General features: G+C 43.7%; 1 protein-coding gene across 1 annotated transcript in view; it reads left to right on the top strand.

Annotated features, from left to right (window-relative positions):
• sec24d (SEC24 homolog D, COPII coat complex component) overlaps window positions 1-25,287 on the top strand; it is a 339,975-nt gene that overhangs the window by 232,488 nt on the left and 82,200 nt on the right. Inside the window, exons 10-13 of the mRNA XM_070864059.1 lie at window positions 3,551-3,666; window positions 7,451-7,575; window positions 8,579-8,770; window positions 11,046-11,139. Coding sequence (XP_070720160.1) covers window positions 3,551-3,666; window positions 7,451-7,575; window positions 8,579-8,770; window positions 11,046-11,139 — 527 coding nt within the window. The remainder of the gene's footprint in view (window positions 1-3,550; window positions 3,667-7,450; window positions 7,576-8,578; window positions 8,771-11,045; window positions 11,140-25,287) is intronic.

A 25,287-nucleotide genomic window follows, 5' to 3' on the forward strand; every position in this document is an offset into this window, starting at 1 on the left:
TCATTATTCCTTAATTCTTATTTTCTCCTTTTCCTATACCAAGCACCTTTCTTCACCCAGAAGAGTTAATAGACATCTGTTTTTAAGGTGCTGTTACTAGATGTACAATAATATAACAATCATCCAGTTTTTATTCACTCCTTATGACCGCTGCATGATCATATAGCTAACATCAGAAACCCACAATTAGGGACTAAATAAGCATTCTACCATTCTGTGCCACAGTGATTTACAGCTCTTTACATGCTGTTCATCATGGTTTCTCTCACCAAAGAACTGTAGAGATTTTCAGCACAGATGGAGGCCATTCAGCCCATCCTATTTGTGCTGGCTTTTTGCTGGAGGAATTCAATATTAATCCCACTGAGCTGATCTTTCCCCATCCTTATATCTAACTCTGATTCAAGTATTCAACCAATTTTCCATTAAAAGATGCAATGGTCTCTGCCCTAATCACTCCATGTTGCAAAGCTCGAGCAACACTCCGCAGAAATAAATTTCCCTCCTCACTTTCTCAGTACTAATTTTAAACCGATGACTAACTTCCCAACCAAAGGAAATAGTCGTTTCCAATTCACTCGAACAAAACTCTTCATTATTTTATTTTATTAAGTCTCCTAATCTGAGGAAGGACATTCTTGCTATTGAGGGAGTGCAGCGAAGGTTCACCAGACTGATTCCCGGGATGGCAGGACTGACACATGAGGAGAGACTGGATCGACTGGGCCTGTATTCACTGGAGTTTAGAAGGATGAGAGCGAATCTCATAGAAACATATAAAATTCTGATGGGACTGGACAGGTTAGATGCAGGAAGAATGTTCCCGATGTTGGGGAGGTCCAGAACCAGAGGACACAGTCTAAGGATATGGGGTAAGCCATTTAGGACTGAGATAAGGAAAAACTTCTTCACTCAGAGAGTTGTTAACCTGTGGAATTCCCTACTGCAGAGAGTTGTTGATGCCAGTTCATTGGATCTATTCAAGAGAGAGTTAGATTTGGCCCTTATGGCTAAAGGAATCAAGGGGTATGGAGAGAAAGCAGGAAAGGGGTACTGAAGTGAACGATCAGCCATGATCTTATTGAATAGTGGTGCAGGCTCGAAGGGCTAAATGGCCTACTCCTGCACCTATTTTCTATGTTTCTATGTTTCTCAGCTCCAGCTATTCATGTGGAAAAGCAACAGCAAATGATAGGGCACTGCAATGTTGTTAGCTTGCAAGAAACCTTAAAGCCCAGGGGGTTATTGATTGCATCCATGTGGCTATCCAGGCTCTTAGACACAATTTAATAGAATTCATGTACTGCTAGAGTTTTCATTTCATCGGTATCTATCTGGTTAGTAACCAGCAGTGCAGTATTTTTTTAAAAACAGGTGCTGTCCCAAATGGCTGGTCACAGCATGCCTTCAGATTCTTCTTCCCAAAAGCCCAAAAGACCATAGCAGCACTTGTTTCATATTTCCATTGTTCACAGTATTTTGCCTTTGTGTTGTGGTAAAGTTTCAGTTGATTCAGACTAAATGGTTGAATATGAAGATTAGTGTAGTTCATTGCAGTTGCAGTTTATAGTTTTATAACTCCCCAGTCATCAAGATCCACGGTGCAGCCCTGGACGTGGACCATTTCCCATACCTCGGAGGCCTCTTATCAACAAGAGCAGACATTGATGACGAGATTCAACACCGTCTCCAGTGTGCCAGTGCAGCCTTCGGCTGCCTGAGGAAAAGAATGTTCGAAGACCAGGCCCTCAAATCTGCCACCAAGCTGATGGTCTACAGGGCTGTAGTAATACCTGCCCTCCTGTATGGCTCAGAGACATGGACCATGTACAGTAGACACCTCAAGTCGCTGGAAAAATACCACCAACTATGTCTCCGTAAGATCCTGCAAATCTCCTGGGAGGACAAGACGCACCAACGTTAACGTCCTCGACCAGGCCAACATCCCCAGCATTGAAGCACTGACCACACTTGATCAGCTCCACTGGGCAGGCCACATTGTTCGCATGCCAGACACGAGACTCCCAAAGCAAGCGCTCTACTTGGAACTCCTTCACGGCAAACGAGCCAAAGGTGGGCAAAGGAAACATTACAAGGACACCCTCAAAGCCTCCCTGATAAAGTGCAACATCCCCATTGACACTTGGGAGTCCCTGGCCAAAGACCGCCCTAAGTGGAGGAAGTGCATCCGAGAGGGCGCTGAGCACCTAGAGTCTTATCGCCGAGAGCATGCAGAAATAAAGCGCAGGCAGCGGAAAGAGTGTACGGCAAACCATTCCCACCCACCCTTTCCCTTAACGACTGTGACAGGGACTGAGGTTCTCGTATTGGACTATTCAGTCACCTAAGGACTCATTTTAACAGTGGAAGTAAGTCTACCTCGATTCTGAGAGACTGCTTATGATGATGAGTTTATAGTTAAACCCCCATCTGTTGATGTATCGATTTGCATTGCAAAGCAGGAGACTTGCATCTGAAATAGTGTAAGGATGTTATGGGATTACGTTGCTGTTAAGAGTTGCTGTAAACCCAGTGGGTGTATCGGGCTGATAGTGTGATGCCACATTTATATTAATGAAAGCAGTCTGTTGGAGAGTCAGTTTCCTTAATGCCGAATCTGCTGTTGATGTTGCGCAGTTACTACAAAATTGCATTCATATCTTTTTTATCCTGGCCGAGGACATACCCCAGTGTTGGAGGTGATTTCTTACAGATCACCTGCACGGATGGCTTGCAAACTCAGTTGTCCCATTGCCAGAATCAAAATGGCAAACCCAATGCCATTGCTGAAAACATTTTGTCTCCACAGCCACAAGGCAAAACTGCCTCCTGAAGAGGGTTTGTTCTTGGGATGTGTGTAACACTGGAGAGGTGGTATATATTGGCTATCCATGGTTGGCCTGAGGACATTAAAAGTAAACCATATAATATGTGACCGGTGTCACGTATAGGTCAGACTAGATTCCCTTCCTTTATTGAATTCAACTTTCCACTCTATTAGTGTCTATCTGGTTCGTGACTAGCAGTGCAGGATCATGCTACACTCTGAAGCTCAGGCTAATGGGATGCGTTCAGGATCTTGCAGCTATTCCCTCAGACTGATGCTGCAGTTACTGGCTGGTCCTACTAACTCTCTGACACATCGACTGTCATTTCATTTTTTTTTGGTGGGTGGGAGGGGGATGTGGGGACGTGTGTAAAAATCTGTCAAACACAGAAGAATTTCTCAAAGGATTGGAAATGTCAACGATACCAACAACCAGTAAACTCGTCTGTAGTGCTGGGTGGGTTGACCTTGCAATAAAGTCAGTTCATCGGGCTCATAACTTAATCAGCCAAATGGTTCTTCAACAATCACTTCTCACCTTTGTGTGTTTTCTTTGCCCATGATATTAGATATTCACAGAAAATTCATTTTTCAGATGGCAGAAAAAGTATATTTTGAAAGCTACTCTTGTAATCTGACCCCAGAAATGTTAATGCTTGCTCTTAATGTGCTTTTTTGAAGATGTTTTTAATATTATTTTGGATATCTTCTTTCCCTCTTCAGTCCCTCCGTTCTACTTTCAACATTTGGATCACGTAGGTAGAAGGTTGGATCACTACGACAAGCCAGAGTTGTCTCTTGGATCCTATGAATTTATGGCTACTTTAGATTACTGTAAAGTAAGTATTTTTGGTATGTGGGCCACCTTCCCACATTGTTAAATCTTCGCAGCATGACACTCCCTTCCAGCCCATTTATTCAATAGGTTTATTTCCTCTAATGACTAACCAACAGCTTCTTCTGGTAATGTTATATTTATACTATCATTCAACTGAATGCATTGTTGTGTGCAATTGACATGAATACGTGCAGATCAACCATGATCGAGTAGAATGTGGAGCAGGCACGACGGGTTGCACATCCTTCTCTTGTAACTAATATTCCTATGTACCTTTGTTCCTATGAATATAGATTCTTCTGGCACAGCAGATGAATATAGAAAAAAATACACATTCAAATGTATTTTTCTAGCAAGCAAATATATACAATAAGAGTTTGCATATAACTAGATAGTTGCATTGTAATGCCCTCCTGGTAGATGTTAAACCTAATTACTTGTTTTTAGTATCCTTCACTGGCCTTAGATGTTTGGTAGTGCTATTGTTATTAAGCATTGCATGTGTCTGAACATATGCTGCTTTTAACCAACAATCTCTGGCTTTCACATTAAGTAAGATATTTATTTGTGGAGAGCATGCATCACATGTAAATTGTTAAGCTCCAAATTATGGATTTATTTTGGCTAGATGTATTATTTGCATTGGGTTATTATGAAAGAACAATGAAAGCTTAATTATCTTGGCTTATTAAGAGCATTCCACTAAACTAAACAAAAGCTCAACCAATATCAAGACACCCCCACCTCACTGCTGACCCCCCTCCCTCACCCCACCATGATAAAGTGCAAGAATAAATAATGTTTAATTTCAGTTACCTATTTTATAACGTCAGTTAAAAAAATATATATTTTAATTGCTAAGGAGCCTCAGACATGATTAATTCTTTTCTACTTCAAAGAGTTCAATTTATAAAGTTGTAGAGACGTCCTAGCTTGGGCTATGTATGCAAAATAATATGAAGTCAAATGTTTACAGATGGAACTTATTACTGCTGGATTTAGGAAAAATTATCTGTTGGCTCATTCTGAGTTACACAATATCTAATGTTACTGCAGTGATTTATTGTAGCTATGTATCCACTATTGAAGGCAGATTTGTTCTGTGACATTTTTGATTGTAATTGTAAGCACATTATCATTTCAGTTAGTTTAAAAATATAAATGTCCTTATTTTTCTGTTAAATTAAACATTTAAAGTCTAGGATTTTTCACAGCATCAGGTTTTAATTCTTCTAAAGCAACACTTATGTCCAATCTTCATTAGCTAATTTCAAAAGTGAACAAAACGATTAAGCCAAGAAACCATGCCATTCCTCCCCCCGCAACACACACATACACAAAAAAAGAACGTGGCTATCATGATCAGAGCGGACCAGAACTGAACTTTGTTCCTATGATCCCTGTTGTGGCCTCTTTAAATGTAAAAATCAGATGTGACTTTACTTACTTCACAAAATGTATCAGCTACAAGAAACAATCCATTTTATGATAAATTGCACAGCCCTGTTGGCCTAATAATACTATTCTACATTCTGGCTAGAATTCTTATTTTTTTCCAGCCTCATGGGCCCAAAATTGGCCAGGAGTTGCTCCGTTTTTTTTGGAGCAACTTGATTTCTCTGGATTATCTTAAAAATCCCCATTTTGCACATTCAATTTGCGAGTGTGTGAGTTAGTTAGGATTTTTTTCATTTCGTTTAGTTTATTTCAAAAGGGAGCATTACCAGCCACCGACGCCAGTTTTTGCCATTTAAGCCACTTTGGACAGCTAATAGTTGCTCCAAACTAACTTAGGCCAGCGTATATGGCCACTTGTGGCTGTACAGAAAACTGTTGAGGAAAGTTAAGAAATCAGCGCAGGTAGCCAGAGATAGAGGCGGGAAGGGAAGCGGAGAGGACCTTACAAAGCACTAAACAAAGCACAAGAACATTCAAGAAGCATAAAAACCATCAAGAAGAAATAAAAAATAAACTTAAGTCCTACCTTCCTAACTCGGGCCTGGGAAGTTAGTGGGTCAGCCGGTGCGAGAGGCCACTCGGCCGGGGATAGGTGCGGGCGGGCCGACCAGGCGTGAGAGCACAGGGAACTGACTCTCTATCTGACTGACTCTCTGTGACTCTCTCTCTGACGCACACATACATAATCATCTTTTTATGGTTGCAGACGAGCTGCAAATTGAGGGAGTGGAAGCCTTTGCAGTTCACAAACTGGGTGATGATGGAGTGCCTTCAAGGCTACATGTGTGCAGTCAAAGACGCCCTGCACCTGTAGGAAGTCAGCTAGAGCCGCAAAGCCAAGCACCCGCTTGGTCACCTTGGCTTCATCAGTGGCAAAGTTGACATAAGTGGCTAACTTGTGAAACATAGCATTGGTGACCTGTGTGATGTATTTGTGGGCGGCCGACTGGGAGATCCCGCAAATGTCTTCTGCAGATCCTGGAAGGAACCTGAGGTGAAGACGTTGAGGGCGGTGATGACATTGACAGTCACTGGTAAGGAATGTCCATCAGGACCTCTGGGCAGCAGGTCTTGTTCCAGTAAGCTACAAATGTCTGCGAGGACCTCGCATGAGCATCCTGAAATGCTGCTGCTCAATCATGTTGAGGATCCTCTGCCTGTATACCCTGTGTTGAGGATATCGCCTCTGGTGCGCTGCAGCCCTGTCGTGCCCCCTCTCTCCTGTGGAGCATTAGGTCATTGATGAGAAAGCTGCTGTTGTGGTTGCTGCTGGTGTGGCTGGTGTTGTTGATGATGATGCTCATCTTGGTCCGATTCTGAGGACCAAGATGAGCAAGTTAAATGCTACAATTTTAAGGGAAGGTGCAAGAACAGAGAGACCTGGGGGTGTTTATGCACAAATCTTTGAAGGTGGCAGGACAGGTTAACAAAGCAGTTAATAAAGCGCATGGGATCCTGGGCTTTATAAATAGAGGCATAGAGTACAAAAGCTAGGAAGTTGTGCTAAACTTATGTAAAACACTAGTTCAGCCCTAGTTTTGGACACCACACTTTAGGAAGGAGGTGAAGGCTTTGGAGAGGGTACAGACGAGATTTACTAGACTGGTTCCAGGGACGAGGGATTACAGTTACGTGCATAGACTGGAGAAGCTGGGATTGTTCTCCTTAGAGCAGTAAGGACTTCATCTATAGAAACATAGAACATAGAAACATAGAAAATAGGTGCAGGAGTAGGCCATTCGGCCCTTCTAGCCTGCACTGCCATTCAATGAGTTCATGGCTGAACATGCAACTTCAGTACCCCATTCCTGCTTTCTCACCATACCCCTTGATTCCCCTAGTAGTAAGGAAATCCATGCGTGCAAAGCACAAAGGTTCAAAGGAGATTTGATGAATCTAATACAAGTCCTTAAAGAAAGAAAGACCTTGCGTAAATAAAGTGGTTTATCACATCCTCAGGATGTCCCAAACTGTTTCACAACCAATTAATTACTTTTGAGGTTCAATCACTTGTTGTGACAGCAAACACAACAACCAATTTGCACCCAGCAAATTTGCACAAAGAATAAGTAAAATTGTTAAAACCGTTTTCTTGGTATTTGATTAAAGAAGCAGTGATCCTTAATTTGTAAGAATATTAATTCTACATCCCTTCCCAATTGACTCAGTGGGTAAACATGACATGACTTCAGCAGAGACCCGAGAACTTTTGTGGAATTTCAGGGGCAATATGTTTTAGGGCAATCTGCACACCACCATTTGGGGATCAGCTATTTAAAGAAAGATTGAATTTTTCTTATTTTTTACATACCTATGTTCATTTACAGAATAGCAAGCCTCCTAATCCACCGGCCTTCATCTTCATGATTGATGTGTCATATAGCAATATCAAACTTGGCTGTGTCAAACTAATATGTGAGGAGCTTAAGACCTTGTTAGATAAATTACCAAGGTAAGAATGTAAAACAGATTTGAAAATTATGATACAATCAATAAGAGCAACATATGTGTATCAATTAAGATATTTAACTCTGCCAGTCAACTATGTGTGTGTGTGTGTGTTAGCTAGTACATTCAGTAGCTTTTGTATGATTTACTTTAAAAGATTACTGCTGCTTCATTCAAGTATATTCAGCTCACATTAGGAACAAACTTACTACAGAAATTCAGTCAAAGCTCAGAGAACATTTGCTAGCGAGGGCCACTGAGCTTCACCTCTTCCAACTCTTCTCCAATCCGATCAAGACCCATTTATCCTAACTCTTTCCTATTTCAGTCAACATCCTATCCATACTGCATTTCCTCTCATACTATATGACTGAACTTTCTAACAAGCTTCTTGTAAGACACCTTATTAAAAGCCTTCTGAAAACCACACATACTGAAATACCCTTCCTTAATCCCTCTGCCTCTCCATCTCCCTCTCTTTTATGATCCTCCTTAAAACTGGCCTCTGTGACCTAGCTTTTGGTCACCCTTCTTACTCCCTCCTTCTCTGGTTTGGTGTCCATTTGTTTTGCTACGACTCTGAAGCATATTGGGAAATTTTTTTTATGTTGAAGGTACTATATAAATGCAAGTTGTTGTTGTTCTGTGACTAATTCTGAGAATTGCCAAACTCTCAAAGCCCAACAGAGTCTACAGCTGTTCACTCCCATATTTTAATATACATTCCAGGTCAAATTGACATTCACTCTATGTCTCAATAGAAGCTCTGAAGTCTGGCAGGAATGTTCCTTGTTCCACTACTGGTGGCTAAGCATCTACTTTAAAGGCGCTATATGAATGCTCTCCCGGCTTCTCTCTTTAGCTGATATTTTAGTCTGTCAACATTATGGCAGCACAAACGTAACTGTGCCAAACACTAAAACTCAGCCTGCCATGCTTGTTGTTAGCTGACTTTTTATTTCATAACTATTAACAATCTCCCCTTTCACATCCAAATCATTTTATAGGGCAGATCAAGCAGAGACTTCTGCCATTAGAGTTGGCTTTGTCACTTACAACAAGGTTCTCCATTTCTACAATCTGAAGAGCAGCCTTGCACAGCCACAGATGTTAGTGGTGTCAGATACTGGAGAGATGTTTGTTCCTCTTCTGGATGGCTTCCTTGTCAATGTGCAAGAATCTCGACCTGTTATTAACAAGTAAGAAAAAACTGCAATAATCATATATAACGGTTGAATTTGGCACTATTTCAATTTTTTTCTTTATTTACATGTCTAATAAGGTGCGCTACGATTTGGTGAAAATGAATGTTGATCGAAAACGCCATAAAATCGTGTCTTGATTTGGATATAATCTAAGATACTGCGTTGTGACTCTGCAATTTAACAAACAAATCACATAATTCCAAGAACATAATATTAGATAAATAATAATGGTCACTTAGGTCTGCTAGAAATTTGTAGTCTGTCTGGTAGAAATGATTCTACACTTGTTCCTTGTAAGAAAAACAAATGCCAAGATGAGTGAGTGATTGTTGTGAATAATTTTCTAAAAGTGTTCAGGTTCTGAAGTTCTGCGGGGTCTGCTCCTGTAACTTTGGCTGGAGAACAGCAGAACTCTGCAGAAAAACAGCATGAGTCACCATTTTCAGCCGTAATGTTGTTTCTCTGGGGTTTCCGCTGATCTCCCGTCAAAGTTACAGCGGGAGACTAGGAGAAACATTGTAGCATTTCGGGTCCAGAGAGTATATTTTCTGCAACAGAAAGAGATGGAGATTAGCTAATATCTTTAATTGGTCAAATGATTTCCACTTTCTTGGTGACCTGTATTAGTATGTGCACATATTTAGTCTTAGTGTACAATTATATTGCTAATGTATTTTATATACTTTTGAAACCTTTTACGTTTTTTTTTTAAACTGGTGGTTTTACATGAAATTGGGCCAAGTCATATTGCCAAAATCAAGAATAACTGACTGTTTGATGATCAGTGATTTTTTTTTGATTCTGCTAATGGTTAGTTTATTGCCTGTAAATAGTATTTTATCAGTACTGTCTATAAATCCTTTAAATTACGCAACTTCAGAGCCCTTTAACAATCCAAACAAAGAGATGAACTTTGTTAAAGAGAGTCAGGCAAATAAATTAATTAAAAGGTGAGGCCCAGCATCTGTAACTACTTTAAAAATCAAGCCAAATTTTACAAGGTCCCCTATTAGGTTTATTAGAAAATCAATAGATGAAAAGCCATGAACAATGTGCTGGTGATTTTTCAATATGTATTGGCTGCCTTGCAAATTTTACTCTCTTTTGTCTATATTCTCAAATCACTGGTGTGCGAAAGATAATATTCTGGTACAAGCTTGTTTCGAGTGGTTCTGCTGGATTCCTGCCAGAATTACAGCAGGAGTCTGGTGAAGATGTCAAAGAAGCACAACCCCATAATTTCTACCAGTGCTAAAATGTATGATTGTGAGAGAAGGGTCTATGTTCAAAAGCAGTAGGTAGACTGAAGGGTTTAAATTGTAAACCTCTTCTTCAAATTTGCCAATTATCGACCATTTCCAAAACAACAAAAAATTACGCCCTAATGATATTATAGGCTGACTCCACATTTTCAGTGGGGAGTGGCACTGAGTCACAGGGAATGTACTACAGGAAATTGTAGACATACAGCCTGTGACTTATCACTCACTAAAAGGACAGAATATCACAGGTTATTCACCCACAACCTCCCATAATGCGCCCCCTGTGGGCACAAAATTGACCCTTTTATTCTGGCTACTGGATATAATACACAAAGCATTTTGAATGGGCAGCTGTGATTATTTGCATGATTACACAGCTCTTGGACACAAGGTGTGTATAATTCCGAGTATCAGCTTGGCTCAGTTGGTGCAGATCTTACTTCTGATTCAGAAGGTTGTCGGCTCAAATCCGACTCCACGGCTTGAACATGTAGGCCCCGGAATTCCTCTCCGATTCCACTTATCTCACACCATAACTCCAGTAGGAGACCAGTGGAACCCCCAGAAAAATGCCGGAGACTCCGTTACGCTAGGTCTTCATCATTTCTGGAAGTTTCCTGATTGCCTTGTAAAGGGGTAAGAAAAAAGCAGAGCCAGGGTCTCCCTACACCAGGAATCTCTTGATTGGGATCTGGTGTATTATTGGACGCCCGTACACTGAGTAAGATGAGGCGTTCCAATCTGAACAAAGGCATATATGGACCCCCCCTCCCCCATCCCCCCCAGGAAAACCAAAATAACCTAGGCATATTATGCAACCCTTCCTGGTAGACCAACATGGCAGTAAGATACTGAGTTTTCAGAGCAAGATGTGCCTAATTCTTCCTGAAACTGAGCCTGTCTGCATGTTCCCCAGTGAGATTATATTCATGTCATATGGAGTGGGTGTGGAGGAAATGTCGATCAAACTATTAAACATTAATTTTGAACATGTTTTATTTCTAAAGCCTCTTGGACCAGATCCCCGAAATGTTTGCCGACACCAGTGAGAGTGAAACTGTCTTTGCCCCAGTTATCCAAGCTGGTCTGGAAGCTATGAAGGTTTGATATTTTATTTAATGATTGTGACAGTGTTTAATATGTATAACTGATGTTCTACAAAAAAACTAAACTCAAAAGTCTATTGCGTTAGTTTTGCTATCTGTTTGATGCTGTTTAAGATCTTAATGAGCAAAGTCATAAAGCAAAGTCATAATATAACAGCAATAATTATTCTAAACATATCTTCGATCACACCACTTTAGAATCCATTTATAGGCTGGGATTACCCTCTTCGATCTTGCCCGAGATTGAAATGACGGAAAATGGTGGAGGCCCGCCCCCACCTCACAGTCCTGACCACGATTTATTTCCACCCGTCCCCACTGGTGAGGGTAGGGAAGGGGGGTGCATGAGGCCCAGGAACATGGTGTATTTTTGCCATGTCCGTCCAAGGTACCACCACTTCCTCGGACTGCCATGGAGAAGTTGGCAGTAGACCCCAGGAAACAGCAATAACGACCCTGGATTGTTGCCGTGGAGGGAGAGAGCCCTGAGCAGTCCACTCTGAAGAGAAGATTAAGATCAAAGATGACGGGATCCAGGTGGGACATTCAGCAGGTAAGTCACCTGGCCAATTTGAACTAATCCTTCATCCCCCTCAACCTGGTTTCCACTGGATAGGGTTAAAATTGACCCTTCCATTTTGGAGGTGAGAACCGCGTTTTGGCCAAAAGCCCAGAATGTGAAGATTGACTGGCCATGGCATTAACCAGACTAGATCAATCTTTGCTTTTTAAAAATGAGTCAGACCCAGAATGCCTGGCCAGGATAAGCTATCTTATTGTTGGCTCCTATCATTTCAGAGTCCAATCATTCCAGAGTCCAATCACTGCTGGCTGAATTAAGGCATTCACTGTGCAGCGAGGGATTATGTCGATAAAACTGGAAAAATATTAGAAATGTAAATTGTAAGTCAAAATCATTATATGCTTTTGATTTTTTGGCTCTGCTGCATCAATTGCATATATATATCTATGAGAAAAAATAAAATGAGTATAATTTAAGATATTGTGGACAGACCATTTACACATTGAATGCAAATTTATATAGCTATAATGTAAGCGACCCATTTTTGCCCGAAAGTGATTTTCTATTACTTTTTACTCAATTCAGAGAACAATTATTATTACAGCAGCCTTACCAGTCTGTAAAATCGGAACCCATTTTTGCTTAATAAGTAAAGGCAGCGTTCTCTGGTTTTTACTTATTATCCAGCTAGGTGTTTTCATGGAGTAAATACTGATGTAAAGCCTTTTACATACACATAAAACATCATGAATCCTATATTAATGGTCTCCATAGCTACCACAGATTTATGGGAACTTTATTGGGTTATAATATGGCAGATTTCATCACTGCAGAGCCCAGTAGGTTTTTGCATTATCAGTTATCCAAAAAAGTAGATTGTGGTAGCCAAAATGACACACCTAATTACAAACATGTTGAGTTACCTCATTTTATTGATCAGCTTTGTAAATGCAAAAAATGTCAGCTTTTCTCTAAATGTTGTATCACATGAGCAAAGTGTTTTGTTTATTTTTTGTTTATCCCACTGGATTTATTGGACTTGAACAGCCCCATTTTATTGTTTTCCATATGGAACAGAAATATCTGTTCTTAACCTCAAAGCAAGGGCTCTGCTGCCAGAATTAAATGCAGAGGGAAGATATTGTGCCAGTACTCTCTAATAGTTACGCAGTTTGTAATAACTATTCACAACCGCCTTGTTAATGTCGACAATACTAACTCTCTGAAGGCAAATGTAAACCTTTTGAGTAAGTGGATGAATCCAATTGGTGTTTTTCTTGTTCACAAAAGACTTTCTTGTTTGTCACTGATTCTAAATTATTTTTTAACTGACTGCAGCCAAGATAGTTTTGGCTTTGGCTGAGGACTCAGATGTACAGCTGGATTTGCAATGATAGAACACAACCACTTTCTTACTAGATTAGAATTAACCCTTTTTTGGAATTTGCAGATCGGCACACAGTCAATTGTTGACAGCTTTTGAAATACTGCAGAAGTAATTGGGGATGATTGCCACCTGCCCTGTTGATGCTGCAAAACAAGGTGGCTGGCAGATTTTTTTTTTAAATCAGCTGCCCAATGTAATTTTCAGGTGAGGTTTCAAATGGGTGGTCAGTTAGCATTCACACCCAAAGCATATGGGCCGGAATTTTTACCTGCTGGCAGTGGGGGTAGCCCTGAATCACTTGGAGCACCTGGAAGTTTCAGCAGCACATTTTTGCAGTGGCTGTTTAATAAATTCACTGCATTTGCACCTGACTTCCAAGTTTCCTGACCAATTAACGGGAGCAGGTATGATGTCACACATGGGTCCAATTCAGCTCCAGTATTTAAAGGAGCACTGCAAAGTTGAAGATTGGCGGCGGCTGGAGAGACATTGGTGGGAGAGACATTGCTTTGGTGGGAGAACAAAAAATGCAATCTCAACATACGAAAGCTTCCCCTCGATTCAGTGATGCCTCCCTGGAACTCCTGCTGCAAGGTGTTGGGGCCCACAGGAGGAAGAAGCCAGCCTCAGAGATCAAGAAGGCATGGCTGGAGACTGCAGCAGAGGTGAGCAGTAGGAGAGTGGTGTGCAGTGGCAAGGTCCTGGATTCAATGCAGGAACAGATTTATTGACCTCATGAGGTCAGGAAAGGTGAGTGCAATGCCACATTCAGCTACATCCTTATGTGGGTTTCACCCGAACCCCCTCACTATGCCTTCCCAAGCCTATTCCTGCACATCATTCCTTACACCAACATACATTGCAGATGCACCCATCCCTCTCTGTCTATGCACTTCCTCACAACCCCATCTGACCATCCACCACTGACACACATCCTCATCTTAATGCAATGTCACACCTCTCCTTCATAGTCACCCTCTACAGATGTTGCCCATCCATCTGCTCCATTCATTCCATGATTCTCACGTCTCTTGTTTGCCTTTCTGCAGGAGAAGATAGCACAGAACACCAGAGGTGGTCCTTCAGCCATAGCAAGGCTGACTGTTGCAGAGGAGGAGGCTCTCAAAATAACTGGAGTATCCGCATATGATAGGTAATGGAGAGTCGGGAAGTTTCCAGCTACCTAGTGACAGAATTAAATATCATATAGCCACATGGCGTACAACAGTCAGTCATGTTGACTTGATGTCAGCAGCCAGTGAAATATGATTATGTGCATAATATTCACTTAAAACATTCGTACTATGACAATTCTAATTTATGTCTTTACTCTCCCATAGCCCCATCAAGTGTCCAACAGCTAGTGGAGCCAGAGGAGGAAGAAGATTCTTCAGAGGAGGTTGCTAACTCTGATTGTGCACCATCAGAAGGACTCATGCACACAGCACCAGCGCAGATACACACATGTCAGTGGGACCATTAAGTCAGATAGTTGTGTTGTCGCCTGGTGTCTCACAGATCACATGTGAGCAAAAGCAGATGGTGCAGACAGGAGAGCAATGGAGAGTCCTCACCAGAGGGAGCAGGATGCTCCAAGCTCTGCTCAGCTGGATGCAGAAACTGAGCCTTGGGAGCCGTCAACAAAGAGGACGATTCTGGAGGAGCAGCAAAATGTGCGTGAGGCTTTGGCAGGATTTCCAGCCGTGGATGAATTAACTGTGCAAATAGATGTTAACAAATATGATGTGATTGGGATTACGGAGACGTGGCTCCAGGATGATCGGGACTGGGAACTCAACATCCAGGGGTATTCAACATTCAGGAAAGATAGAATAAAAGGAAAAGGAGGTGGGGTAGCATTGCTGGTTAAGGAGGAAATTAAGGCAATAGTTCAGAAGGACATTAGCTTGGACGATGTGTAATCTATATGGGTAGAGCTGCAGAATACCAAAGGGCAAAAATCGTTAGTGGGAGTTGTGTACAGACCTCCAAACAATAGTAGTGATGTTGGGGAGGGCATCAAACAGGAAATTAGGGGTGCGTGCAATAAAGGTGCAGCAGTTATAATGGGTGACTTTAATATGCACATAGATTGGGTTAACCAAACTGGAAGCAATATGGTGGAGGAGGATTTCCTGGAGTGCATAAGGGATGGTTTTTTAGACCAATATGTCGAGGAACCAACTAGGGGGGAGGCCATCTTAGACTGGGTGTTGTGTAATGAGAGAGGATTAATTAGCAATCTCGTTGTGTGAGGCCCCTTGGGGAAGAGTGACCATAATATGGTGGAATTCTGCATTAGGATGGAGAATGAAACAGTTAATTCAGAGACCATGGTCCAGAACTTAAAGAAGGGTAACTTTGAAGGTATGAGGCATGAATTGGCTAGGATAGATTGGCGAATGATACTTAAGGGGTTGACTGTGGATGAGCAATGGCAGACATTTAGAGACCGCATGGATGAACTACAACAATTGTACATTCCTGTCTGGCGTAAAAATAAAAAAGGGAAGGTGGCTCAACCGTGGCTATCAAGGGAAATCAGGGATAGTATTAAAGCCAAGGAAGTGGCATACAAATTGGCCAGAAATAGCAGCGAACCCGGGGACTGGGAGAAATTTAGAACTCAGCAGAGGAGGACAAAGGGTTTGATTAGGGCAGGGAAAATGGAGTACGAGAAGAAGCTTGCAGGGAACATTAAGATGGATTGCAAAAGTTTCTATAGATATGTAAAGAGAAAAAGGTTAGTAAAGACAAACGTAGGTCCCCTGCAGTCAGAATCAGGGGAAGTCATAACGGGGAACAAAGAAATGGCGGACCAATTGAACAAGTACTTTGGTTCGGTATTCACTGAGGAGGACACAAACAACCTTCCAGATATAAAAGGGGTCGGAGGGTCTAGTAAGGAGGAGGAACTGAGGGAAATCCTTATTAGTCGGGAAATTGTATTGGGGAAACTGATGGGATTGAAGGCCGATAAATCCCCAGGGCCTGATGGACTGCATCCCAGAGTACTTAAGGAAGTGGCCTTGGAAATAGTGGATGCATTGACAGTCATTTTCCAACATTCCATTGACTCTGGATCAGTTCCTATGGAGTGGAGGGTAGCCAATTAACCCCACTTTTTAAAAAAGGAGGGAGAGAGAAAACAGGGAATTACAGACCGGTCAGCCTGACATCGGTAGTGGGTAAAATGATGGAATCAATTATTAAGGATGTCATAGCAGTGCATTTGGAAAGAGGTGATATGATAGGTCCAAGTCAGCATGGATTTGTGAAAGGGAAATCATGCTTGACAAATCTTCTGGAATTTTTTGAGGATGTTTCCAGTAGAGTGGACAAGGGAGAACCAGTTGATGTGGTATATTTGGACTTTCAGAAGGCTTTTGACAAGGTCCCACACAAGAGATTAATGTGCAAAGTTAAAGCACATGGGATTGGGGGTAGTGTGCTGACATGGATTGAGAACTGGTTGTCAGACAGGAAGCAAAGAGTAGGAGTAAATGGGGACTTTTCAGAATGGCAGGCAGTGACTAGTGGGGTACCGCAAGGTTCTGTGCTGGGGCCCCAGCTGTTTACATTGTACATTAATGATTTAGACGAGGGGATTAAATGTAGTATCTCCAAATTTGCGGATGACACTAAGTTGGGTGGCAGTGTGAGCTGCGAGGAGGATGCTATGAGGCTGCAGAGTGACTTGGATAGGTTAGGTGAGTGGGCAAATGCATGGCAGATGAAGTATAATGTGGATAAATGTGAGGTTATCCACTTTGGTGGTAAAAACAGAGAAACAGACTATTATCTGAATGGTGACAGATTAGGAAAAGGGGAGGTGCAACGAGACCTGGGTGTCATGGTACATCAGTCATTGAAGGTTGGCATGCAGGTACAGCAGGCGGTTAAGAAAGCAAATGGCATGTTGGCCTTCATAGCGAGGGGATTTGAATACAGGGGCAGGGAGGTGTTGCTACAGTTGTACAGGGCGTTGGTGAGGCCACACCTGGAGTATTGTGTACAGTTGTGGTCTCCTAACCTGAGGAAGGACATTCTTGCTATTGAGGGAGTGCAGCGAAGGTTCACCAGACTGATAGCCGGGATGGCGGGACTGACCTATCAAGAAAGACTGGATCAACTGGGCTTGTATTCACTGGAGTTCAGATGAATGAGAGGGGACCTCATAGAAACGTTTAAAATTCTGATGGGGTTAGACAGGTTAGATGCAGGAAGAATGTTCCCAATGATGGGGAAGTCCAGAACCAGGGGACACAGTCTAAGGATAAGGGGTAAGCCATTTAGGACCGAGATGAGGAGGAATTTCTTCACCCAGAGAGTGGTGAACCTGTGGAATTCTCTACCACAGAAAGTTGTTGAGGCCAGTTCACTGAATATATTCAAAAAGGAGTTAGATGAAGTCCTTACTACTAGGGGAATCAAGGGGTATGGTGAGAAAGCAGGAATGGCGTACTGAAGTTGCATGTTCAGCCATGAACTCATTGAATGGTGGTGCAGGCTAGAAGGGTCGAATGGCCTACTCCTGCACCTATTTTCTATGTTTCTATGTTTCTATGATGTGCTCGCTTGCAGGGACAATGGAGGAGTTTATCTCAAGCATGATGATATAGTACATGGCTATGATGTGTTTGTCCATGTCAAGGGTGGCCACCTGTCTGGAGCATCAAATGCGGCATTCAGATGAGTGCATGCTTGCCTTACCAACAGCTGGCACACTCTGAATGCCACTTTAACAAGGGTGGATTAAAACCTAAACTTGGTCATTCATTGCCCCATTGATATGCAGAAAAGTGTTCTCCAGCTCATTGCCAGCAGGGAAGTGCGGGTGGGCCATGACAGGGATAAGCGTGAAAGGGGACATAGAAGTGGACTTGGCACAAAGCGCTTCCATTTCTCACTCATTGCCCCCCTCCCTTAGTCAGAACCCCACATGCTACCTCGTCTTGTGATGGCCAGGTGCAGGAGAAGCAGTCTTTGGTGGGGCCCTCACAGACTCTAAACTCCCAAGGACGTCATACAAAAACATCTCAGCAGTCAGAGCAGGGAAGATGAAAGAATTCCAGATACACAAGGGTATGCACATGGGTGTGTTAGGCAATGTTGCATTGTGAAAGTTATGTTGAAATTTGGAGGCACATTATATTATTTCTTTGCATCACCTTCCATCTTGCCCATTTTTGCCTTCTGCCTATCAAGTAGCCTTGTCACTGTTAATGAATGGCAAGATGTGACTTAACTGCGAGCAATGGCTGTTTGAAAGGAATGGTTTGGTCATTGTAGGACTGCTTTGTGGTTGGGCAGGGATACAGTGTGTTCAACATCTGGGTGCCAGATAGATGCCCTGGTGCAACCTAATTAAATCTGGCCATTATGAGTCTATCCCGGGCATCCGGAGTAGCAATGTGTGCCACTACTGGTGCCATGTCCACATCAAGTTTGTCCTCTTCCTCCTATTCCTCCTCCTCCTCCAAAGAGGATCTGCCCTCTGAGCCTTTCCCCTCCAGCAGCTCCAAACCTTGTTGCTGCACTATGTTGTGCAGAGCGCAGCATACCACAATCATTTTGGAGACCCTGGATGGTGCATACTGAAAGGTTCCTCTGGATCTGTACGAGCATCTGAAGCGCATTATCAGCATCCCGAGTGCTTGGTCGTCATTTGGCTTTGATTCTAGTGCTCTTCGGCCTCATTGCTTGGCCTGGCGAAGAGCTGAGGGAGGGTGGGCTGGGGCAGGATGAATGAATCATGACAGCTACCTGGGAATCTGGCATACATACATGATGATCTTTTTGTGGTTGCAGACAAGCTGCACATTGATGGTGTAAGAATGTATGGTTCACAAACTCACCTGGGTGATCTGGGGGTGCCTTGATGGCCACATGTGTGCAGTCGATGATGCCCTGCACCTGTGGGAAGCCAGACCCAGCTGCAAAGCCAAACGTCCATTCATTCTGATTGGCTTCATCGTGACAAATGTACATAACTGCCTACCCAGGCAAACATGGGCTAGGTCACCTGGGTGATGCATTTGTGGGCAGCTGGCTGAGAAATCCTGCGAATGCCTCCTGCAGATCCCTGGAAGGAGCCTGAGGCAAAGAGGTTTATGGTGGTGGTCACTTTAACAGCCACTGGTAACATGTGTCCACCAGGTCCAGTTGCGAGCAGGCCATCTTCCAGCAGGGTACAAACGTCTGCCATGACCTGACTTGATAGCCTGAGTCTCCTGAGGCACTGGTGTTTAGTCATATCCAGGAAGTTGATCTTCTGCCTATATACCATATGTCGGGGGTATTGTTTCCTGAGAACTGCAGCTCTGTGCTCATCCCCCCTTTTCCTGTGAAGCGGAAGGTCAGTGAGGAGAAGGCTGGTGCTGCTGGTGTTGTTGCTGCTGGGGCTCTTCTTGGTCCTCATCTGAGGTCCAAGGTGAAACCTCATAAGTGGCACTCGTGCTGATCTGATATGTGACAGATGTAAAATGGAAATCAGACACATAATCTTCCAATGTAGTGAGAGTGACCTCCAATGTACCTTCCTCCTGACGAAAAGCTTAGAACATGGCCTTGTTATAACCAACACCCTGTTCTGTCTGAAAGATAAGTAGAAACATAGAAACATAGAAAATAGGTGCAGGAGTAGGCCATTCAGCCCTTCTAGCCTGCACCGCCATTCAATGAGTTCATGGCTAAACATGTAACCTCAGTACCCATTCCTGCTTTCTCGCCATATCCCTTGATCCCCCTAGTAGTAAGGACTATATCTAACTCCTTTTTGAATGTATTTAGTGAATTGGCCTCAACAACTTTCTGTGGTAGAGAATTCCACAGGTTCACCACTCTCTGGGTGAAGAAGTTTCTCCTCATCTCAGTCCTAAATGGCTTGCCCCTTATCCTTAGACTGTGACCAGCAGTATAAGGCTTCATGGCAGCATCCTCGCTCCAAGCACTGGCATCTGCTAGACTACGTCATCGTCCGAGCAAGGACTGCAAGGCCGTGCGCATCACCCACGCCATGACAGGAGCTGACGACTGCTGGATGGACCACCGCCTAATCAGCTCTGACATCACCATCAGTGTAACCCCAAAACAGCGACGACAACAGAAACAATGCCGCAAGAAAGTCAAGAGGTCCAACAAAAAACTCGCGACCTAAAGAACAGATGGTGGATGGGGAAAGCGCAGGAGATCCAGCAACTAGCCGACAACCACGACATGCGTAGATTCTTCAGCGCAGTCAAGACCACCTACAGCCCTATCCCACTGCTGGCCAAGAACGGGGAGATACTCATCAAAGACAGAGAGGCAGTCAGTGCCCGCTGGAAGGAGCACTTCAACGATCTCCTCAAACGAGACTCTGTCTTCGACGTGAGTGTTCTCGACTCCATCCCGCAGCATGCTAGCCGCCACCATCTCAGCACAACTCCAGCCCGGTTTGAGGTAGAAAAGGCCATCCGACAACTGAAAAACAACTGAGGAGCAAATGAAATCCCCGCTGAAGCACTAAAACATGGAGGGGAAGCACTTTTGGCGTGAATAAACAATCTCATTTCTCTCATCTGGAAGGAGGAAAGCATGCCAGGGGATCTCAGAGACGCAGTAATCGTGACCATCTTCAAGAAAAGCAACAAGTCCAATTGAGGTAACTACAGAGGAATTTCCCTGCTGTCTGCCACAGGGAAAGTCATCGCAAGAACCGTCCTCAATCGCCTTCTCCCTGTGGCTGAAGAACTCCACCCAGAGTCATAATGCAGATTCCACCCACTAAGGGGCACAATGGACATGATCTTCACCGCACGACAAATCCAAGAGAAATGCAGGGAACAGCACCATCCCCTGTACATGGCCTTCTTTGACCTCATAAAGGCCTTCGACACTGTCAACCGTGAGGGATTATAGAGCATCCGCCTCAAATTTGGCTGGCCCCCAAAAGTTTTTCACCATCCTTCGCCTGCTTCAGGATGACATACAAGCCATGATCCAGACTAATGCATCCACCACAGACCCAATTCACGCTCGGACCAGGGTCAAGCAAGGCTGTGTCATTGCACCAATGTTTTTCTTGATCTTCCTTGCTGTAATGCTCCATCTCACCCTCAGTAAGCTTCCTGCTGGAGTGGAGCTAATGTAGAGAACAAATGGGAAACTGTTCAACCTCTGCCACCTCCACGCTAGATCCAAGGTCGGCCCATTCTCTGTCATTGAATTACACACACTCAGAGGCCGAACTCCAAGCCTCGTCAACACCTTCACTGAAGCGTATGAGAGCATGGGCCTTACACTAAACATCCGTAAGACAAAGGTCCTCTACTAACTTGCCCCCGCCACACAGCACTGTTCCCAGATTATCAAAATCCACGACGAGGCCTTGGACAACATGGACCATTTTCCATACCTTGGGAGTCTCTTGTCAACAAGGGCAGACGTCGATGACCAAGTCCAACACCGCCCTCAGTGTGCCAGTGCAGCCTTTGGTTGCCTGAGGAAGGGAGTGTTTGAAGACTAGGACCTCAAACAGTGGTGATACCCGCCCTCCTACATGCCTCAGAGATATGGTCTATGTACAGCAGGCACCTCAAAGCACTGGAGAAGTACTACCAATGCTGCCTCCGCAAGATCCTGCAAATCCATTGGCAGGATAGGCGCACCAACATTAGCGTTCTCGCTCAGGCCAACATCCCCAGCATCGAAGCACTGACCATGCTCGATCAGCTCTGTTGGGCGGGCCACATCGTCTGCATGCCCGATACGAGTCTCCCAAAACCAGCACTCTACTCAGAGCTCCAACACGGCAAGCGAGCCCCAGGTGGGCAGAGGAAACAATTCAAGGACACCCTCAAAGCCTCCTTGAAAAAGTGCAACATCCCCACCGACACCTGGTAATCCCTGGCCCAAGACCGCACAAAGTGGAGGAAAAGCATCTGGGAAGGCGGCGAATACCTGGAATCTCTACGCTGAGAGTAAGCTGAAGCCAAGCGTAAACAGTGGAAGGAGCGCATGGCAACCCAGAACCCCACCCACCCATTCCTTCAACCACTGTCTGCCCCACCTGTGACAGAGACTGTCGGTCCCGCATTGGACTCATCAGTCACATGAGAACTCATTTTTAGTGAGTCATCCTCGACTCCGAGGGACTGCCTCAGAAGAAGAGTGAGGGTGACCTCCAAAGTTGCAGAACTCACCTGCAAAGTACTGAAAGCAAATTGTCAGAACAAGTGCTGTGAGCAAAAGCCTTTCCCTCATGCAAAGAAGCAGGTGTGAGATTTCAGTATTTGTAGGATTCTTTTGACTGACATTTGTTCCGCCCCTTCAATTGCCGCTCTGCTCTCACCTTGCTTTCACTGGCAAGGTCCAGGAAGCCCGGGAATCCCGTGTGCACACAGTAAAACTTGAAACCCCAAATAAAAAATGCACTTAATAGCCTCTTAAGTAGCTGTTAATTGCTTTAAATTGCTAACCCGCCTCTCCCGAGGGGGTTTCTCACTCGCAGTCAAACACGCTCGAGTTAAATGCGGGTTGATGCCGGCTTCCTTACGCGTTGTCAATTTCAGTGCATTTAATCTCCCACCTGCTCCTAAAACCCACTCTTTCCTGTAAAATTTCCGGCCGAGGGTGCTGACTTAAATATGCAAATCAGGGTCCTAAGCCAGTGGTAGGACCCCATTTGCAATTTTAATCCTAATGAACAGAACCTGCCCATTGTTACTTGGCCTTGAGTGGCATAACCAGTGGTTCTTAAAGGAGGCCACTCACAAAGCAGTCACTAAATCGTTTTCCCTGTATTTTCATGTGACTGAGGCCCAAATTCAAAAATGGTTCAAGCCTCATGCTACTGGTATCAGACTGGTGGTGTAATTCTTCAGCCCACCACCCGTCCAATATGGGCGATTGTTGAAAGCTGGCACATTGGTGTGGCTTGTTGATGTCCAGTGCTCTGTGCAACAAAGTGGTAGATCTATGTTCAAAATATATAGCTGAGTTCACCTCACTTAACATATACATGTAATACACTATCAGTCTTTGGCATGACATCAGAAGGAATTGTCAAATGGAGGCTAGATGCCAGTTTGCCAGTTTGACCAAGACCACTTTTATCCGCCATTTCAGGGCTGACATGAGATTTGAGGATTATTCAGGGGAATCGAAAGAGGAAAGAGAATAATACTTGTGTATTTGTGGGAGGAGGCTCGGTAGAGCATAAACCGACATGGGACTGTTGGGCCGAATGCCCTGTTTCTGTGCTGTAAATACCATGTAATACTATGTAAACTGGGGGGGAAATACTAAAAATAATTTAAAAATATTAAACTTGATTTAAGTCCTTCAGTATATGCACAGGAAATAAATTGGAATAGTTCAGCTGATCCTACATAGCAAAGTTATGACATATCGGCCTTGAAATGATGAGACTACTTCCAGTGTAGAATCTCAGACAATGGAACCACAGATCAGGTGCAGAGGTCACCATAACTGATTCACGTTGATCCTGGTTTTCTGGACATTGATTTTAATGGATGGAAAAGTAAGCCACAATATGGCCAACTGACCTCTGCACCTAGTTCTCTGATCAATGTATCTAGAAACTGAGGCTCCGTGCTAGGAGTGGAGTGAAATCCCACAATTTCAGGGATTTCTGTATGTTTTATTCCATTCTGCGTTGATACTGAGGCTCTAGAGAGAGCGCAGAGGAAAGCAACAACGATTATGCCTAAGCTTAGATTTCCTAGTTATGAGTATAGACTTAGAGACTTGGGTTACTCACTTTGTAGAAATGTAGTGCAAGAGGAGACCTGATTATGATTTTTAAAATAATGCAAGGATTGGATGTAGTAGATTCAAATAGATAGTTGTAATGGGTAGAAACAGAGAAAAAATCCAATGGCGAATTTCAGGAAAAACTTTGGGAAATACCTGCCTGGCTCCATTGGCAATGAAGTGCCATGTCTCCAATATACCAGTGTTCTCCCTCCCCAGCTTGCAAGATCCTTCTTAAAGTAACATATCTGCACTTACCACATTAACCAAGAATTTGCTCCAGAGGATGACAACCCTTCGAGAAAAGAACCAGTTTATGGTATCTAACTTACTGTTAATTTTGATCGTCTTCTCATGCATGCATCATTTGTTGCAGCTTGCTGGAAGATGATAAAATTAATATTCCATAAATTTGTACTTGAAACTTTCATAAAGTAATTATTTTCCTGCCAATTTACACCCCTTCTTTCCTAAAAGCTTTGGCTGGAATTGTCGGGGGGTTCAGCGGGTGGGATCGGTAGCAGGTTGGGTAGGAAATTTGATTTCTTTGAAAGTGGGTCGGGACCCCGCTGTCAACCTGCCGCAACGTGCCTTTCCTAATGCCACGTGTGTGTCCTCCGATTCAACCCAACCCGCAGAGGCGGGCAGCCCAATTAAACCAATGATTGAGTTGTTGACAGACCTTTAATAATGCTTTAACCCTAACCCTTTAACTGCTCGCCCACGGGGTCCACACTGCTTGGGGACCATGTCTGTGAACCTGAGGCAGGAGTTGAATGGCGATTGATTAGTTGACTGCTTGAAATGTGCTATAAAAACTCACATCTCACAGCTGTTCACTTTCCAAGCACAGAAGCAGTTGCTTACTCCATTTGGAGCACAGATTGAGCTTCATGCAGGCTGCAAGTGTTTGGAGAAAACTCTCCATCCAGTGCCACCTCATTGGAACAACCTCTCTCACCATTGCCAGATTGCTTCTGTCATCTCAACTTCACCTGCCATCTATTCCATCAGCATGGGTGCTGTTTATATAGTTTCACCTTGGTCCTCAGAATCTTACCATGATCATCCTCAACACCAGTAGTACCAGGCATACCAGCAGCATAAACAACAACACCAAACTTCTCCACAACCACCTGATGCTGCACAGGACATAGGGCATCAGCACCCCAGCACATTGCTGCCCGGGAGACCAGGGATGGCCTCACCATGGCCAGATTTACTTCATGACACTGTTCAACCAAGCTGCCACACGATGTGCCAGGTTGGCACCACCCCACACCAACACCATAAAGCATCCCTACAATGTACAAGCCATTCTTTTCACACTCGCCACCTTTGCGGGGCATACCTTTATGTCTCACCATTCACTGTAACTCACTAAGCCACTTCCAAAGGTGTACACAAATCTGTCCAAGAAAGCAAAGTGTTGAAAATAAAGGTTTCAATGTTTGACAGCACATTAACAGAAACTT

The sequence above is a fragment of the Pristiophorus japonicus genome, chromosome 2 (genome assembly GCF_044704955.1).
Source record: "Pristiophorus japonicus isolate sPriJap1 chromosome 2, sPriJap1.hap1, whole genome shotgun sequence".
NCBI classification, from domain to species: domain Eukaryota; kingdom Metazoa; phylum Chordata; class Chondrichthyes; family Pristiophoridae; genus Pristiophorus; species Pristiophorus japonicus.